Here is a 21,281-nt window from a genome sequence, read left to right on the forward strand (position 1 = left end):
CTCCGTAACCTGATGGAATGGAGTAGGTCATAGGTAATTTGCGCATGGTTAAGAAAATGGAGACGAATAAAATGTTTGTTGTATGTATGAACAAGAACGCTTTGAGAACGCTAACAAGACAAAATGGAGGAGGACGAAAAGGTGATAGACGTAGATTATTTGCGCATGATACAAAGAAATTAATATTATTCATGCATGTACATTTTACATTAAAATGTCCCCCCAAATGGGGACGAATGAAATGTCTGCTTCCGCCCAAGACAGTAAGTTTCAAAATGAAAAAAAAGCTACCGCCTACCAAGGTCGCCTCGTTTGTTGACATCAATCACGTGACACTGAAAACAGACAAAGTGGAGAAGGACAAGAATGTGATAGACAGTATTTTTGTCATGTGATAAGTCATGTTTTTGCGCATGGAGACAAATGAAAATTTCATTTAATGTCTGCTGCCGCCCAAGGCAGTAAGTCTCAAGAAATGAAAACATAGTTGTCGCCTACCAAAAAGTGCAAGTAGCCACGTTTGTTGACGTTATTCACGTGACTCTGAAGCCAGACAAAGTGGAGGAGCGCAAGAATGTGATAGACGTAGATGATTTGTGGGTGGTTATGTAAACACTTGCACTAGTAAACAAAACTAAGGGCAAGAAGCTTATGGCCAGTGAGAATAACTAGTGATTAAGTGCATTTAAATCCTGTGGGAGTTGCTGGTCTCCCATCGGGCGCCTCCCCAGGTGGCGGATCGGGGATGCCTCCTAGATATAGGGGGTACCGGGGAAATCAAATACCCGGGGCGGAACAAAACCAGCAAACAAGCCTGCTGCCTTGCAGACGAAGATCAGAGGATATTCAAAGGCTAAGGGAAGAAAACCCTGAAAGAGAATTGACTGCTGCCTTGTAGTTTGGTATTGGCTTACCAAAGGCTAGGGAAGAAAACCCAAAAAAAATCACCTGGTCCTCCAGGTTGGGGGTTTGGCGAGGGGCTAATAACCCCTTCCTATAAAAAGAAATTTATTGAGAATACTCAAAACAAGCCTCGGATTGGGACTTGGGACGAATAAGGAAACTGAAACATATATTGAAAGATCTGACACGCTTAGGAGTGAGGAATTGGAAGAGGCAGGCATGTCAGAGAGATGATTGGAGGCGAATAGTTGAGGAGGCCAAGCTTCATACAGTGTATGATTACAAAGTTTTTGAAAATGTTCCACAAAAATGAATAGAGACAGTTTTTCTTTCTGCTGTTCAAACTTTTCATCTTCCTTTAACTCCCGTCATCCTAATCCTTTCTTTATCAGGAGCTTCCTTTTTTATCCTGCTCTGATTGCTCTCTAAGCACTTCTTATTTCCTTCTCTCTTCCTTCCTTATACCGTATATTAATAACAGAGGAGCATTCTAGAATCATCAATTTGCGTATCCTGAATTGAAATTATGATGAACTAATTGGACTCAGATGGACAACAATGTTTTAATGACTTTATAGAGGGATTGATTGACAGCAGTGATATTGCAGTAATTTTCATGCGATTTTGGAGGTTATTTCAGAAAACTTTTCTAAAGAGTCGGTAATAGATATAATGCCGGCTGTTACATCTTTGCTGAATAAATACGCGATATAATGCAGCGATTATAGTCAATGAAGTTCTAAAGGAAAATTTAGCAGACTTAATCTCAATATTATTGAGAACTAGAATGGAAACATGAAAAATCACTGACTGAGATCTAAGCAGCATTATGCAACTTTAAATATTGAAAAGAATAAGCATTTCAATCAATCAATTTTATTCAAATCAACACAATACAATATATATAGAACAAATCAAAACACAAAAAAATCACAATCAAAAATAAATGTCTAATAAAATAAAAAAACAGGCTTCATGGTGGGGTGTGCTGAAAAGAAAGAAAGGAGGAAAAGTACCTAGCCAACTATGGTTTCCCATGTAATTAGTGTATTATTTATGGGTATTTCCAGGTCAATACCACCATATAAATTTTTAGCTTTTTTATTAGACGACGACAACAACTTATTAACCGGGAGTAAAATGCCATTTATACCTGATATTTGAATGAACCAAGTCTCTTAAATTAATGTTATGATTTATGCTAGCAAATCCCATCACTATTTAAAGTATTTGTAATTTGTCAATCTATTTTAATAGAGGACATAAATTCATAAAGTGGAACTCAATCTCCAAAAAAGAATGTTTTGTTATTTTGTAAATCAATTTGACAATGTCCTATATCTTTCTGTTTGGAATAAATCGAGTTGTTAACATCATAGGCCTAGATCACATTATAGTGTCATCATAAGTCTATTTGAAATGAGGGCTTTCATTTAGAAACACTTTGAACATGTTGACTTGGTACTTTAGGGGTATTCACGATAATTCAGTCGAGCTATTCGCTAATTCCTGCTATTTGCTAAGTCAATACTATAGCACATTACAAAAAATATAACAGCTGATTCAAGTTAGCAAATAGCTCGACTTGGCTGGCTCAGCTAGATCGTGAATACCCCTTTTGTACTAATTGATTTTTTAATTATTCATCAGATGACTGGGCGCAAAGGCAGAGTTGTTCAAACAGAAGATGGAGGGATTCAATACGAATCTCGCTCAGAAGTTGATGTCCCTCTGGAAACCTTGAACATAACAGGTGAGCAGATTGAAATAATATTCTTTAAAAATATTCCTATTTTTACTCTTTCATTTCATTCTAGAGACAGAAGTATCTCAGGGCAGGATCACTTCTATCGCTATTCTAAAATTTTAAATTTTGTTTTGAAAGAACTATGATTTATATTTTATACGCTGATGATGTAAGTATTTTATTGAAAAGTAACAGTCAGCATGATATGGAATCTGAAAGTAGAAGAGCTCTTCAGAAACTAGAAGAATGGCTGGCCTCAAATATGTTGTTACTAAATTACAATAAGACTATGCAGATTCCATTCAGGACGGCTCGGGAAGCAGTATTGGATACGAGAGATGGAAACATAGGTTCAGCAAACGAGGCAAAGGTACTTGGAGTAGTGCTGGACTCTGAACTCTCCTGGCGACCTCATTTAGACCAGCTAAAAAGCAAACTAAACTCGGCAGTATTTGTTCTTAGAACCGTGAAGAAATTGCTGGATGCAGGAACGCTTAGAAGTGTTTATTTTGCTGTGTTCCATTCTCTTCTTTCATACGGTGTTATATTTTGGGGCAATTCAACTCATGCAATACATATATTCAGGATTCAAAAGTGGGCAGTTAGAGTGATGGTGGGTGAATCTATTAGAGCAAGTTGTAGAGATTATTTCAAAGAGTTAAAGATTCTCCCACTACCAGGTGTATATATTTTGGAGGCTCTTTGTTTTATTGATAGGAATAAAGATAGGTTCAATACAGGAGAGTTGTTCCACTCATACAATACCAGATATAGACAAAACCTCAGAGACGACATTCATCGAACTGGTATGTATGAGAGGGGGGTAAAGAGTGCAGGAATTCGGCTTTATAATTCATTGCCAACACGCATAAAGGCTCTTACAGGTGAAAAGTTCAGAATTAAGATGAGGGAGGAGTTGTTGCAGGTTTGTCCTTATTCCAATGAGGAATTCTTTTTGCATTATGGAATGCAAAGATTGACGACTTAGATTATAATTGACAAATCCTTATACCCCTTTCATAGGTGGTCAGTGGGATGAAAAATGAAATGAAAAAATTTATGATTTAATGGAGAAAATTTTTTTATGCATTTTCAAGTCAAGACTAACCTGTAGCAGTTGTAGAGGTTTTGATGATTTTGTAGTTTTGGCAAAGTTTTAGAAATATTCTTTGAACTGATTGGTCTCGTTCACGGTATAGAAATCACATTATATAAAATCATTATTAAAGAAACTATCACAGTCTGCACAGTTGAGTAATAAGAACAATCTTCAATACCATTAGCAATCAAGTGCTTTAATTTTTGATAGACTATAGTGTATAGAATAATGTTCATATTTGTTTATTTTCATAGAACATAAATTATTAAAAATATCGTAATGGTACTTTGTGGTAGGAGTATCTTTTGATGTATGAACATATTTCTATAATAATTTTCAAATGATCAACCCCACATTTATGATTTCAAGTGTTTTCTAGAAATATTTTTTCTCAAAATTATCTTGATATAGCACAATAAAAGTGAATATCCACCAGTATAAAGTACCAAACAGTACTTACAACATTTTAAAGTTTGATAGAGATGTGTGTAATTTTTTATACTTCTACAGAGCGATTTTAGAGTCCTGTTACCCCATTGTAAGTGTGTAGCAATCCATTTCTTATAAAGTAGAATTTTGTTTTGTTATACAACGTTTGTAGCCTACTCAATTATTATACACACGGCAGTGCTAGTTGATTATCCTTGAACTGTGTAACTTCTGTGTGGATTCTGGTTGTCTCATGAACAGAATGTATTTCACCGTAGAACATGAATATTATGGAGAAAAGAGTCAATAACCTCAATGGGTAGATATTTCGAACATTAATAAATAAACTTTTGTAAGAAATGAGTAGGCTACTGAAATACTATATTTCTTTTGTATATAACAACATACATTTTTATTACAACTGAATTTCCGTTTATAAATTGGGTAACAGGACTAAAAAATCACTGTATTAGAAAAAATACATGGATTTTTAGAGAAACAAAGTATGATACAGTTAGTTATATGATCAAATCATTTATTGTCATAAACACAAGTGTCATAACATCATCAATACAATTCAGAGCAGTAACATAGAACAATATTCAGATCATGCGAAGTAAAACATAAAATCAGTCATTAAAATTAGTATAAAAGAATTATTGTACATTAAATAGGCACCTTTTCATCAATAAAACTTTCAAATACCTTTGTACAGTGGATTTCCATTGTTTTGACATCTTTGGGAAGAAAATTAAAAAGCCTAATTGACATATATACTCCCAGTTCTTTTGAGAGTAAGTATAGTTGCACTTTTTTATTTTCAAGTTATTTTTGTATCGTGTATCGTAGCTATGTACATTGCGATTGACCTCATATTGACAGACCTTCCTCTTCTTCATCTTCAAGCAGGCAAATACAAACAAGGATGGCAGAGTCAAGATTTGCTTCTCAACAAATAATGTCCTACAGGGAGTGAGTGGTGGCTTAGGACAGATAATCCTCAACGCTTTTTTCTGTAGCTTGAAAATAATAGTGGAAAGAGTGCTAGTTCCCCAAAGCTGGATGCCATACGCGTGATCGTAATCTTTGATATTTTTATTTCAGAAAAACAAAGGTTCATGGATGGAGAGAAAGACGTCGCGATCATATCTGAAGCGGCCAGCTCTGGTATTTCTCTGCAGAGCGACCGAAGAGCTAGAAATCAAAGGAGAAGGGTCCACATAACTCTTGAGCTGCCCTGGAGTGCTGACAGAGCCATTCAACAGTTTGGTAAGAATATTTTTGTGCATTTATTTTAATTCATTCATTTATTGGCAATGCAGGTATTTAAGAATACAATGTGGCAAGATTCAACAAGCATTTGCCAAAAACTGCTCCAATCCCTAATTCAAAAAAATAATTGCATTCCCGGCCTCATTCGTTTCCATATTCTTTGAAAATTGTCAATAAACATAACATTATAAAACCTTCTTCCTCTTCTTCTTCTTCTTCTTTGGCTTTACAACCCAGTGCGGGTCACAGCCTCTCTCAACTTCTGCCTCCAAGTATCCCTGTCCAACGCTGCACTTCTCCATCTCCGCACACCTATCACTGAGGCGTCATTATTCACCACATCCATCCATCTATTTTTTGGACGTCCTCTCTTTCTCCGACCGTACAGTCTTCCTTCCATAACCATCTTTGGCGGGTATGCGTCGTCAGCTCACATCAGGTGCCCTGCCCATCTTAGCCTGCGTACTCGCATCAAGGTTACCACATCTGCGTGCTGGTACAACCTGTACAACTCTTCATTGTGTCGCCGGCGCCATGCTCCCGATTCCTGTACACCCCCAAAGATCCTCAAGATAAAACCTTGCTTCATAATAATAGTTAACCAGCTTGATACACTAATACTAATTTCTATTTATTTATACAATTACATATTAGCATACTCACAAATCATATTCGCATACAATTACAAATCATATAATTAGTTGATTGATTGATCTCAAGTCTCAGGTCTCAATAGTTATAATTATTATTTAACGAAAATCCCAAATAAATGCTGCAAATCACCCCGAAGACTTCTGCTACTGCAGACATTGACAACAGGGTTAACAGCTAGATGGAAATTCTCAGTCTCAGCCCAAAACGTTTTCTCTCAATTTTCGACAAATTGAGACTTCGGGGTTCAAATCCCGATCGCGTCCTCTTCATTTTATTGTCTTCCTTTTTCTTTTGAAACTTTCAAACTTTCTCTTCAACTCCTGAATTTAATCGTGAAGTCCTACTGTTAGGCTGAGTAGAAACAGAAAATTTGAAAATATTAACCAAGTCTTATGGGAAGGTTCATAGGTTGGCAGAATAACAGTAGTTTTGTTATGTGTGTATGCTTCCCATAAGAACCCATGGCTAACTGAAACCTTGAAATAAGCATTGATTTCCATGCGAGTGTTCATAGATTAACAGAAAAACAATAGTCTGCTAATGTGTGTACGCTCCCTTAAGAACCCTTGATTTGTCACAATTTCTGATTGTATTAACTGAAGATTAATTCATAGGATAGCAGGGCTTCACTAATGGTGAATGTTTTACTTATGTAAACAGCCATATAATTAATTATTTATATAATTCCGAATTATAATAGTATTTGGGTGAGATTGGCATGTTTTAGAGGTTTTAGTCAACAATTAGTAATAAGTTATAAGATTAGATAAGTAAATAAGTTTACTACAAAATGCGATGAATTTTAGGGTATCTCTTTTCTAATGTTCAACAATAGATTAATTAGTAATAATAAATTATAATATTGGTATTTTACTAAAAATTACGTTTTAATCTTTTATTTTCAATTTTATTTTCAACTTTTAACTTCCGAGTAGAGCTCGGTTTCCCAATAGAATTTGAAACAGAAGAGTCCTGGAAGATGGTAGAAGATTGGTAAAGATAGCAACGGCAGAAACTGAGAGATCTTGGAGTGGATAACATTGACTAGCCCAAGGATGAACTTGGGAGGTAGAAGCATGCATTTTAGAAACATTTGAGAAGAAATCAGTAGGTAAGAAATTTGATATTTATTGAAATGATGAAGGACTAGAAGATCAATAATTTATTACTTCTTTTTTACTCGAACTGAGAATGTGTAAATGACATCTATTTACACAAATACATACGGTACATGTTCAAGTAATATTGTATACTTGAACACACAATACATACATGTTCAAGTAATATTGTATACTTGAACACACAAATACATACATGTTCAAGTAATATTGTATACTTGAACACACAAATACATACATGTTCATGTAATATTGTATACTTGAACACACAAATACATACATGTTCAAGTGATATTGTATACTTGAACATGTATGTATTTGTGTAAATAGATGTCATTGCCTCCAATCTTCTAGTACTGCATTATGTTCAAATATCACAACATTTCACTAGATCTTGTGTCGGAAGATAATTGAAGTAGCCTATTTTAGAATTTTGTAAATCCATTCACGTCTGAAATTGCATAAAAAAATTGCTTTTTAATAAATTAGTTACAACCTTCCAGTAGTTGGTACTTTGTAGGATTTTTGAACATATTTTCAAAGTTGAATTATCATAGGATTAACAAAATTCCTTGAAAATGTTGAATTATGGCAGGAACAAAATCGTTCAGTACTCATCAATAAAATTGTTAAGCCCTGTCCAGCTTCTAACAGCAATTATAATTTAGCTTGACTTCTATAAGAATTATGTAATGTTGGTAATGAAGTGTTACTAACATGGATAGTTTCCCCCATGTTTGAAATTCAATCAGTGTCATAATTGGTAGCAGATAACTTACAGTATTCATTCCGATTGTTCATTCACGATTCACTGCGAAATTTACAGCAAACTCACTGTATTTCATCTCTTACTCTTGAATGCAAATTAAGTTGAAACAGAACGGTTACCATAACCTAACATTCAACTAACATTCTCAACTAACATTCAACTAACATTCTCTTTGAAGAGAGTGAGGTCCTGACTGTAAGACAGCTCTTCATTAAAAACATTTTAATACATTTATTCTCCAACATGAACATTCTTGGGCCCATTACACATATGCATCAAACGCGGTATGCTGTTAACACTGGTATTACAGCTATACCCCTCCAGAGATCCCTTACACAAACAAATTCCTTCTATATTTCACATGTTCTGTACCGTAACTTGGCTCGTCACTTCCCACACCTCATAGTATTTCAGGACGTCTCAAAATCCTTATTTAAATTGAAATTGAAGAAATTTTTAATACAGCTGGGAGTGGACAATTCAGAAAACATCATCACAACAAATTATACCTACCTTAATTGATAAATTCGCTGGTGGTGACAACCTGACTACTGTTGAATGAAAAAAGACTAAGAAATTGTCAAAAAACCACTGATTTGTGGTTTTCACAAAATCAGTGGTTTTTTGACAATTTCTTAGTCTTTTTTCATTCAATATGAATAATTACCACAATATCAACTTCTCAACTACACAAAAACTGACTACTGTTCTTGGAATCTGTATGCATCATTACAATAATTAACCTTTTTATTATTTTCTTTGAGCTATCCAATAATCCCCTGTACGTAATAATAATATAAAATAGGATTCTGAATGCAGCAAAATTAGTGTTTCCTTTCTCTCTAACAAACTTATAATATGCAACTCTGGTTTGCGCACAGGCATTTTTTGCCCATGCAGACCATTTTCTAAAGATTTATTTGGCTTACTGTATTCATGAGGTTGTTTTTATTCTTGGTTATTGTTTTATATTGATAATGAGTACATAAGATTATTACTTTGTATGTAAAGTGCATTTTTTTGAAATAAATATCTTTTGTCTGTCTGTCTGTCTGTCATAAAATATTTTCGAATTGTAAGTGATTGTCTGTTTTCAATATTTTAATAGAATTATTAAATCATATATTTGTTGTATACATTATAACACATTTTATTAATTGGTCCACAGGTCGAACTCACAGAAGTAACCAAGTGAATGCTCCTGAATATATTTTCTTGATTTCTGATCTTGCTGGAGAGAGGAGATTCGCTTCAATTGTTGCTAAGAGATTGGAGAGTCTGGTATGTATGAGACTTCACTTCACTTTTCCATTCATTTCAGTTATTACAATAGAATGGATCAATTGATGAAGTATTTTATTGTGTATAAGTACTATACTTTAGGACAGTTATATTTGTATTTACAGGCTTCTTAATCCTAATTAAAGTATCAAAGGAGAGAAGCCTTTAGTAAAGTTATAACTTATCTTTCTAGAAAAATAATTATTTCTCGATCTAATCACTCCTCACGTTCAAATAATTGACTGACTGCATGTTGGTATTGAAGAAGAAAATCATTTATGGAAAAAATTGTACAGAGCAGTGTTTCTTGATCTCTTTGGGCTGAAAAGAACCATGATTTTTCCCTTCCGATGATAATACTCTTGTTCGGTAAAAAGAAGAGATTAAAATATTTTTCAACTTGTGTGGTATTTAAAAAGATATTGAAGTAGTTTTCAACGATCTATACTCATAGGCTTTGTACGATAACTACTTTAATCTCCGACTACCTACCTTCACCTACAGTGTTTATAGAATTCATTTTTATGCAATAATTACACTTCAATTTATAGGTTACAATGAAAATACTATAACCACTTCAATCTACCACCTACCTGTTCAATAACTTAATTCTACGGTGTATTTAAATTAAACTTTTAACAATAATATTATACTTCAATAGGTTACAACGGAAATTTAATAGTTTGTCACAATAGAATGTGATGTTTGAGTATTTGCAGACAGAGGATAGCCTTGATGTAGGATCCTAATACTGATAATACTGAGGGTGATGCCCATATAAGCTCTTAGGCTTGTGCGCGGGTAATGAGTATGATGAGTGATGGTTTTAGGTGATTGCTACTTTTTAGGTAGACGGGACCGACGGGTTAACGTCTCCTCCAAAAGACGGATAGCTGTGGAAACTGTTCAAATGTATATTTTTTACTATGATTTTGATATAATTATATTACGTCTGCGTGGCTAATGAGATGTAATACAATAATTATAAGGCAGAATGGTAATCGAACCAGATACCAGTGGGTTCCACAGAAGTGTAGCTAATTGTTTATGTTTTATCTCGTTCTTCATGTAAAGCTGGTTCTTAATTTGCTATGGTGTTCACAGGGAGCTTTGACGCATGGTGACAGAAGAGCTACAGAAACCAGAGATTTGTCCAGGTTCAACATTGATAACAAGTACGGAAGAGCTGCTCTTGAAGCCACAATGAAAACCATCATGGGATATGAAGCTCCTTTGGTCCCTCCTCCCAGAGATTATAAAGGAGATTTCTTCAAGGGTGTGTACATAATATATTACCTATTTAGTTTCGTAAAATATATATCAAACTGCTGAGTAGACCCTATTTCGGACTATGTGTAACCTTATCTAAATTTGGGAGAGGAATAGCACAAGGTTACCTTATTTTCTCTCTCCCTATCATTTTGATGATGTACTTATTGTATGAATCAATAAAAATTCAACTTTATTACCAGTGATTCAACTGAGAAAACTTTCCAATCTCAGTAATCAAATCAAATAATCTTTAATCACAAAATAAGTAAATACAGCAGCAGAGACAAAATATACATAGTGAATATTCCCTACAATGTATATATTTTTCAATTTATCATTTCGAGGGAATACTGTGCTATAATATTCTAATGTAATATCTATTTTAGTTTAGTAATTATTCACCATCATTCAAAATGAGATTTATCTTGATATACTATGCGTCGTTAGCACAGTGAAAGCTTGAACATAATTGAATCATCTGGCGGTTTAAGCCGGGACCAGACGCTCGAGTATATACCATCAATCTTTTGCTCAAGCAGAAGACGGATCGTTTGGTTCAAGCAAAAGACGGATGTAAAATTGCGTCCTCACGCATCCGTCTTATGTCGTCCGTTTTCCTTTTTTTTTGCTCACAAGCTCAGTTCTTGATATGGTTCATTGAGTCTGAATTGTATACGGTTGACATATATCCAGTAATAATTATATTGCTGATTCAACTGGGTATTTTTGTCATCATCATGACAAAAATATTACTGTTAATCGCTAAATGGCTTTGTTTACATGTCATATCTCCAGACACAGTGATTGTAAATGGATTAAAATTTTGTAGATAGTATTCTTATCAACAATATAGTACATCTTAATGTATCATGATAGTAAATAATAATATCAACATCACATTCTGAGAGTATCATGAGATACAAGAAAGAAAAGAAGGGTTAAATAGCGTTATATACAATCGATAAAAAAACTCGCTTATTTTCAAGTACTCGCGAGGCATTTTATTTATTTGAGGGCGCTGAATCCGAATCTGAAATCACAATTTCTCTACCTCCATTTTTACGCGATTTAGGTTTTGGTGGATAGGCAAAAGACGGACGGTTTGATGGAAAAAGATTCCTGGCCGATACATTTTAAGTTTGACGACTTAAGCTTGAAGACCCATCCGTTTTACCGTCCATACGCAACGACTTACATGCTCCGACTTCTGCTTGAGCAAAAGACTGAAGCTAAACTTGAGCGTCTGGGCCGGGCTTTAATCTCACAATGAACCAAATCATAAAAAACGAGACTTGATATAAATTAGGTCCCGTTTAAAGTGGCACTGATCAAACAAACGAACCTAAAGATGATTAATGAAAAAATGTATTAATGAAAAAATCATACTCTCATGTTCTCAGTGTCTTTGGAATAAATAATAATAAAATGCAGTAGACTAAGTGCCGGTTTCACAAAAGCTGGCTAAATTTTAATCGTGGTTCTCGTGGAATTAACCAAGGTGGTAAAAATTTAACCGGCTTTTGTGCAACCGGCACTAAGATTAAATTCGACGTATTTCGATGATCTTTGTATTTTCAATGCATTAAGGAACCAGCCTAATTTGATTTGAATATTATTGCAGATGTTGCCAATGCTTTGGTGGGAGTCGGTCTGATCATCAACAGTGATTCGATGCCAGGAGTTCTGATGCTCGATAAAGATTACAACAACATGAGCAAATTCCTGAATCGTATCCTGGGAATGCCAGTCGAGTTGCAGAATCGACTATTCAAATACTTCACTGACACCTTACAGGCCATCATTATGCAAGCGAAGAAGTCTGGTCGCTTTGATCTTGGAATATTGGGTAAGTTGACAAAAATAAAAATGAAGCATCTAGTTGAGAAAAAATAGATAATTATTTACTAATCCAACCACTCACTCCTAATCACCTCTTTCTAATGAAGAAAAACTATCAAATAGCCTTAGAAGAATACATCAAAGTTGGCAAAAATATAATTAACTGAAATTACTGGAGGATGAGTAGTATTTTTCTGTATGTTTGGCACTACTAATCCTGCCTTTTTCAGTGTATTACGTTTTGCTAAAAATTGTACTTGGCGGAATGATCAAGTTCTAAGAGAGTATACGGATTAATAGAATCAGAACTAATAAAATGTTAATCTATTTAATTAAAACTTGAGGCAGTCAAGTGACTATACTGATAAATAGTATCAGAACTGATAAAAAGTTATTATTTTATCCAGTTAAAACTACAGTAAAGACTTAGACATAACTAGCTGTCTATGCTGCATAATAAAACTTGAAATTAATCAATCTAATCCAGGGGGCACTGAAGGGGGGGGACAATATAGGTGCTGTGTGATTTTCGGTAATTTGAAAAAATCTACAACCACACTGGAAGGTAGAATGGTGACTTCAAGAAAACTTGAAACAACAAAAACAGAAACTTGAATACACTATAACAATGTAAACAATGTCTTCAAGTTATCTTGAATTCAAGTATTTTTGATTCAAAACTTGAACCAAATGAATGTTGATCAAAAGCAATCTTGACCTTACACAGCACTGTAATGTGAATGCGCAGGTGACTACTTATATTCATCAATCTGTGGTTCAAAAGCCCGGTTGAACAACAGCCGGTTACATTTTAACCGTGATTAATTTCACGAGAACCAATCAGAGGAGTTTTTGAAAAGACGGCTTCTCTGATTGGTTCTCGTGGAATTAATCACGGTTAAAATTTAACCGGCTGCAACCGGCACATAGAATTTTAAATAATTGCTGCGTGATGTTTCATTGAGAAATTCATCTCTTACTATCAGCATTCATTTAAGTAATATGATTACTTTCCATTCATTGAATGGTTAAAATGAATTTAAGTTTTCTGTTTGGAGTGAATTTCGCCATGGTTTCCTATAAATCGAGAACTACCCTTTTGTACGCGGTTTGATAGTGATTCTTTAGAATCTGTATTTTGACAAACACAATATTGTCAACCACATTTTATTATATATTTATTACATAACCTGGTTTCGTGGCTTCACCAGTCACATCATCTTAGATATAACGACAGCTGAAGACCTGATCATATTTATATAATTTGTAATAATTGTATCCACAAATAAATAGATAACTAAAGCCACGAAACCAGGCTTTGTAATGCATAATAAAAAGTGTTTGGCAATTTCTATTTGTGTTTTTAAGAATGGAAAAATACCACATTACACATAAAACAACTGTAATATCTATTTTATAGAAATGATCTAAATTTTTGACAGATTTGGGAACAACTGGCGAGAATGTGAAGAGGGTGAAGCTGTATACCTTCCTGAGAAAGCATTCAACTGGATCTGCTACCACCGAACTACATATTGTGCATGTTGAGAGGGGAATGAGCTGGGAAGAAGCTATGGAATCCTGGTCCGATCTCACTGGAGAAAAAGAAGGCTTCTACCTTTCGCATCAGGTAATTTATTATTGAGTAAAATAAAAAAATATGTTTTTTCTTCATGGAGTAATTTAGTTTCTGAGACACATTTAGAGCTTATTCAAAAATTAATTACTAAGCAGAAGCTTAGTATATTCAAGAACAACTAAATCATCTTCATTTCTGGAATCTAGATTAAGTTACATTTTTAAAGAAAGATTGAGTCTAAATACAGTAGAACCCCAGTTAACCGAAATCGTGTTAATAGAAAACCGGGCTAACCGAAACGGTTCCATAAATAATTCTGAGGCCCGGTTGCACAAAAACCTGTTGAATTTTAATCATGATTAATTTCACGAGAACCAATCAGAGAAGGCGTTTTTGAAAAGACGGCTTCTCTGGTTGGTTCTCATGGAATTTATCACGGTTGAAATTTAACCAGCTTTTGTGCAACCGGCACTAAGTATGTAATATCATTGATCTCTGTAATATTTGATGTATACAGTTCTTTAGTAACTTCAGTTAGTTGCTCATTAATACCATTTTCCAATCCATTATTAAATTTTTATAAACTTTGTGGCAGACGGCCTGAAGGCCATTGCTGTAGGAAATTTATCAAGTGATTATATATATTTTTTGTTGTTGATGTCAATAAAGATTTTTTGAATTAATAATACTTATTATTATTAGAATTTGTTTGTGAATTAATTTTCCTACACACCATGTTGATATGATATGACGGTTCAACTGAAATGGATCTCCCTCGTTACTTCAGTTAACCGGGCTTTCACTGTATTGTTATAACTGCGTAATGACTGATTCCCCGTTCCATGTTTCACTGTTGTGAGTATTTTTTCATAATATATAATTGGATTTTTTAGATAAGGAACGGTAAGCAGACAGCTATCCTAGCTGTGGCCAGTATGGATAATGCTAATAAGAGTGGCAAGAAGGGTGGCGATGGCATCAAAAAAGATACGCTTTTCACTGTCTACCGGCCTAATACTGGACTACAGGTAATTCATTCTATTTCATTTAAATTATTCATCCACATAACTGTATCATTCAAATCGTTATTCGTTTATGTACATCATAAAAAATGTTTATTTATGTGAATGATTCATTTAAACGAGTTAGAATTTTGTTTGTAATGGAAATTCATTCCACTTCGGCGAACATATTACACTTTGAAATTAAATCACTATATCTGTCTCTTTATCTAGGACGGCATCACCGTATCTGTTTCTCTATTTATGCCGGCATCACCATATCTGTTTATTTAGGCCGGCCACTAACGATGGGACAAGTATGTCGAACTTGTGTAAATAAAAATGTATGTTCATACAAGTTGTGTCATCTGCGAAAGGTGAACGACATTTTTAGAAGTTAGGTTTTTGTGTCTTTTTGTTTCGTTTATTTTTCTTCGCTGCTGTATTCAAGGTTGAATTATTCTTGTATCATGATAATTTGTAATTTTCTAGTGGTTTATTGTAACTGGTTGTTAATTTTATGTTAAAAGCTGCTATCAAACAGATGTTTTTCGTTCGAAGACATATCCGTTAACACATGTTCCGACAGACTTGTCCTGTCGTTAGTCGCAAGCCTAAGATACTTTAAGGCTCACCTCACACTTACGCGACTCGGGTCGAGAAGAGACTCGACTCTAGTCGAGAGCATGTGTTTCCAAATGGTGACACTCAGACCAGTCGATTCTAGTCTCCGCGACGTCACCATTTGAAAACGCATTCTCTCGACTAGAGTCGTGTCTCTTCTCGACCTGAGTCACGTAAGTGTGAGTTAAGCCTAAATGTACACAAAAATAGAGTATAAACGCTTTCATCATCTACAGTGCGCGTCCCGTAACTTTGTCTCCGTGGCATATATGCAAGGTATGGTTCGCGGGGTAATAGTTACGGCTTTGAAAAACATCAGCTTCAGAGACCCTTGATAGAGGAAGCTCCCTACAGAGCTTCCTTGAAGGATGCTCGCTAGACACAGAGATTCTTCATGAATGAAAGAGTTGCAACGTATCACCAACAATAGAAAGAGCATATTATTTTGAACGAATGTCAGCTGATAGGTTGTGTATACAGAACGTTGCTTTTGAGAAGATACAAATGAGCATCTGTTGCTTATGGAAAGATACATTTTCAAGAATGTTCGATGTTTTTGAACGGGTAGGAATATATTCTAGTGACCCTTCGCCGACAGGCAAAGCTACATGACTCTGACAGTCATGTCTTAAAATCATAAAATCAGTCATGTCTAACAGTCTTAAAATCATACTTTTCATATGCATGTTAAGTGGTAGAGTGGACAGTACTGTCCAAACTACGCCACGTCATCAAATTAAAAAGTTTTTCTTTTCCATGTTTGTTTTGTTCAAAGCTGGAAGTATAATGCATGTTGTTCTGAATTCTGATGCAAGCAGACTATGCATATTAGTCTGATTCTTGAGAAATAAAATATTCTAGAAATTAGGGTTGTCTTGATTAATTTCAAACGACTTTACTGGGGCAAATAACTTTCATTGCTAACCGAAATTTCTACAAAACAAGAATAATTATATTCAATGAAACTGTAGCAATTATTACTCCATGTGTTGAAACTATTATTGCAATATTGGCCTCGTGAATCACGTTATTTATTAATATTATTTTACTCGTCTTTTGATAATTGACTACTTCACTACAACGAAGTTGATTAGTGGTACTATGAATCATGTCTGTTCAACTCAGAGCAAATCACATGCTTAGTGCCAGTTGCACAACAGCTGGTTAAATCTTAACCGTGATTAATTCCACGAGAGCCAACCAGAGAAGCCGTCTTTTCAAAAACCCCTTCTCTGATTGGTTCTCGTGAAATTGATCACAGTTAAAATTTAACCGGCTGTTGTGCAACCGGGCCATAGCAAATATTGATGATTATCTCAGAAATTAATAGCTAGTATTTATGTTGAAGTATTATTATCATTAATAATAATAAATGGCCTTTATTTAATCATTCCACAAAAAAAAATTAGTACACAATATTATTATCAAATATTTAAGTTCGTTTCATTAAGTAATTGGTTCCAACGTCCTTTTTACTTTCGGTCTCTTATGATTTACCGAAAAATTCCACTCTTTATAAAATATTATTAATTGATCAAATGTGTCACTGTAATAGAATGAGAGACCTTTTCAGAAATGTAGGCTACCAGCTACCAGCCGAGCTTCCAGGAATGTGGTGGCTCGAGCCGCCGATTTTGTGTCGCCACCAGACTGTCGCGCCACCACGTCATACCATTGAGTATTATCTGTCATTGCACACTAGAGCCACCAGCTACCAACCACCATAAGGCCCTTTGCACACTGGGCCACCATGGAAGCGCCACCATAAAAATTTGATAGCATTGCACACTACAGCCACCACCACGCAGCCACCATTTGACTCATCACTCCAGTTCACTAGTTAACTCATGATCAGTTGAAGAATGGACGTGGAAGAAGCACGACTATTGGCATATTATGTTGAATAATATAATGAATAATGCTCAAGAAAAGTTGTTATATGACTTACCAAATTAATTTTGCAGATTTACCAGCTCCCTCCAAGAATTTTTCTTCACATCCCGGTCTGCCTATAATTTTGAAGACATGTTCCATATAGCTGGTCTGCTTTCAACTTTCTGTATCAAATTTTTTCCTTATTCATTACGACGACTTCAACAGACAACTATACCGAACTTTATTTGAATTGAAACTGAACTGGAGATTAGGAGATTATTTTCTGGTTGCTGATAGCTGGTGGCTCTAGTGTGCAATGACAGATAATACTCAATGGTATGACGTGGTGGCGCGACAGTCTGGTGGCGACACAAAATCGGTGGCTCGAGCCACCACATTCCTGGAAGCTCGGCTGGTGGCTGGTGGCTCTAGAGATTTTTAATTGATGCTGGACTCAAAAATCAATGGATTTTATTTTTGTATAATTTTAAATCAAGTTATAATCATTATGTAATTTTTTAGTAATGATGATTATTATTTTTTTTTTTTTTTTGTAAGTTGACCACGAATACTGGTTAGAGTGGTCAACTTAGTTCCTACTTTTTTAAATTGTAATTTGTTTTGTTTTTTGTGAAAGGAATCAATAAATTTCATTTCATTTCACTTTCTGTATCAAATTGTTCACTATTCATTACGACGACTTCAACAGACAACTATACCGAACTTGATTTGAATTGAAACTGAACTGGAGATTATCTTCTGGTTGCTGATAGCTGGTGGCTCTAGTGTGCAATGACAGATAATACTCAATGGTATGACGTGGTGGCGCGACAGTCCGGTGGCGACACAAAATCGGCGGCTCGAGCCACCACATTCCTGGAAGCTCGGCTGGTGGCTGGTGGCTCTAGTGTGCAGTGACAGATAAGAGACAATGCTATCACGTGGTGGCGCTTCCGTGGAAGCGCTTCCATGGTGGCCTAGTGTGCAAAGGGCCTAAAATCACCCCCAGTTCAGTTTCAATGCAAACCAAGTTCAGTACAGTTGTCTGTTGAAGTCGTCGTAATAAATAGTGAACAATTTGATACAGAAAGTTTCATTCTTGAAGTTGAAAGCAGACCAGCTGTATGGAACATGTGTTCAAAATTATATGCAGACCGGGATGTGGAGAAAAATTCTTGGAGGGAGCTGGTAAATTATAACTTATCGTGATTGTTTCTTAAGTCTTGATTATGGATGAAAAATGTTCCGTTTGCACTCCTGTCACGTAAAAACGGATGAATCCAAAATTTGCGATTTCTGTGACGATTTCGTGCACGCAGCACAACATATGCCAACATATGCGAAGAAGCATCGTGGATATGCTTCTTCCACGTCCATTCTTCAACTGATCATGAGTGAAATAGTGAACTGGAGTGAAGAGTCAAGTGGTGGCTGCGTGGTGGTGGCTGTAGTGTGCAATGCTATCAAATTTTGATGGTGGCGCTTCCATGATGGCCCAGTGTGCAAAGGACCTTAATAAACCAGAACTTAACATGAATGGTTGAATAAGAGGAATCAACGAATTGAATAAATAACGGTTGCTATGGTTGCATCACCACAATCACTAAAAAATATCAAGTGAAATTACCTCATACACTAGAATATATCATTGTAATTTTGATAATTTTTTTACAGCTGCGACAGGAGACTCTTGGTGAGCTGGAAAAGAAATACAAGAGTGTCTCATCGGAGGATGCTGAAAGTCATTGGCGACAGCAGTATACTTCTTCTGAGACTACCTGCTCACATGCTTATTGGTAAGCTATTTCTACCAAAATTAAATTTAATATCATTCAAAAGTGCAGTTTTCATTCAAGAAAAGAATATCAAGTTATTCCAGTGGTCATTCAACGTTTTGAGTTACTGTGTTTATGTTTTCACTACCTTATATAATTAGTGCTGTATTCTGTTTTTATTACTTATAAAACTGTGTACTGTTTTCTGTTTGGTAGGAAATGAGTCGTACATTGTCAAACTCTTGAGAAGACAAACTATGTTGTTTATTGGTACCAGTATTTCATTTTTTATAAATTGTAGCACTGATAAAATTTGTTGAATGAGAATTGATTTTGCGGAATTTTTCCATAATTGAAATAGTTATTTGTGCAACTAGTGCGCAAAGTGACAGTTTGCTGCACCGAAAGAAACGTTTAAGCGGAATGGTTTCTTGAGTGCAGCAGAGGAACTTTGCGCACGTATTTCACATTTAATTTTTCCTACAGTTACCATTGAATATGAAAAGTGGGTAATTATTGGTAAAATTGCCTGAAATGCATCAAATGTTTTTCTGTGTAATTTTATTATTAATAAATAAAATAGAATAATGTAGTAGTAAATGAACGAAGGCGGCTGTGTGCTGTGTGGGTGGCACTGTGCTGTCCTCGAACTCGGTGTCCTTGATATTATTATAACGTGCAGTGAGGTATACTACAGTCATTGTTACCAACTTAATTTTTGTTTTCGTGCACTAATCCTCCATATAACCCACCAACTATTTTGCGTTGCCATGTTGCAAATCTGGAGTGCAGAAAAACATTTTCCCGCACTAGAGCGGAAAAGTGATTCTTTGCGTTCTGTAATCAGTGCAGGAATGGCCACTTTCCAAGGTAACTGAAGGAAAAAACAGTTTTGTTTTTGTCACATCCATAAATGTGTTTTTTTCAATTTTGGGACTGATTCATCCCACGTTTTGAGTTGCGCTATGGTGTTAAAGTATTCATATTTCCACTCCTTAAAATGTGTGACTTATTCTACTTGGCTGGAAATGAATCAATCATACATATTCTTAGGGCCAAGCCATACGAGGCGTTTTTCAGTTGGCACGACAGGACAGGAAGCTAACTCGATACGCGAACCCAATCAGCCATTCGGAAAGCTTCCTGTCCTGTCGTGCCGTGCCGTCTAAAAAACTCCTCATGTGGCCCTTAGGGTTTCGAATTCTCCATTTGAGTTTTTTTTTATACATTCAGTATATCATTGGCTTTGTTCTAAGATGCGTTTTTTCGCGATTAATACCAAGATAAACAAGTTATCCAATTTACAAAAAATGTTAACTTTTTTTTTAATTTTTAAGAGAAGTTCCAATAATATTTTCGAAACCGTTTATGATCTGGAAAGTTAGCACTTCAACAACCCATAACTCGCTTATTAGACGACTTCAAAATTTCAGTTGCCACTTTTCTCACTCTCATAATGATCTTAACAATTATATTGAAAAAGATTATCCAATTTAAATAATAAAAAAAGTGTACCGAATAGCCTTAATCGATTCCATCAACAGAAAGTCCAATAATGTTGTAGAATATTGAATGAATAAATATGAATTCTTCTTTTTAATCTAATTTGAATTCTTTGCAGGCGAGGCAATTGCAAAAATGTTTCACTGGGCCTGGATTGTGAAGTTGGACTGAGAAGGCGCACCTACAATGTTCTCTCTGGCTCAGTTCTCAGTGTGTGGGCAAGAGTTGAGAATGTGCTTGCGCAGAAAACCGGTCACAATTCAAAGATGCAAGTGGTTCGCCTCAGGACAGGAGCCGGTATAAAGATTGTTGGTGAGTGTTTTATTCAACACTAGTGAGATTTACTCTAAAGGTGCGTTCAGTCTTACGCTCTGCTCCGCAAACGAACATTACGCGAGCAGTTCGCAAGATGATCGCAGATCGCACGAACAGAGCGCAAGCTTGGCAAGTTCGCAAGGGTGAACTAACCAATAGTTGCACATGCGCGGTTAACGTTGGATCAGTTCAGATATCTGTGTTCAAATATGAAATTATCAAAATT

At 35.4% G+C, this 21,281-nt stretch overlaps 1 protein-coding gene across 1 annotated transcript in view; it reads left to right on the forward strand.

Moving 5' to 3' along the window:
• LOC111046095 (protein strawberry notch) overlaps positions 1-21,281 on the forward strand; it is a 41,296-nt gene that overhangs the window by 15,171 nt on the left and 4,844 nt on the right. Inside the window, exons 12-20 of the mRNA XM_039442400.1 lie at positions 2,554-2,656; positions 5,283-5,447; positions 9,160-9,272; positions 10,377-10,548; positions 12,166-12,390; positions 13,826-14,013; positions 14,856-14,990; positions 19,137-19,258; positions 20,859-21,052. Of these exons, the coding sequence (XP_039298334.1) occupies positions 2,554-2,656; positions 5,283-5,447; positions 9,160-9,272; positions 10,377-10,548; positions 12,166-12,390; positions 13,826-14,013; positions 14,856-14,990; positions 19,137-19,258; positions 20,859-21,052 (1,417 nt within the window). The remainder of the gene's footprint in view (positions 1-2,553; positions 2,657-5,282; positions 5,448-9,159; positions 9,273-10,376; positions 10,549-12,165; positions 12,391-13,825; positions 14,014-14,855; positions 14,991-19,136; positions 19,259-20,858; positions 21,053-21,281) is intronic.

The sequence above is a fragment of the Nilaparvata lugens genome, chromosome X, assembly GCF_014356525.2.
Source record: "Nilaparvata lugens isolate BPH chromosome X, ASM1435652v1, whole genome shotgun sequence".
In the NCBI taxonomy this organism is placed as follows: domain Eukaryota; kingdom Metazoa; phylum Arthropoda; class Insecta; order Hemiptera; family Delphacidae; genus Nilaparvata; species Nilaparvata lugens.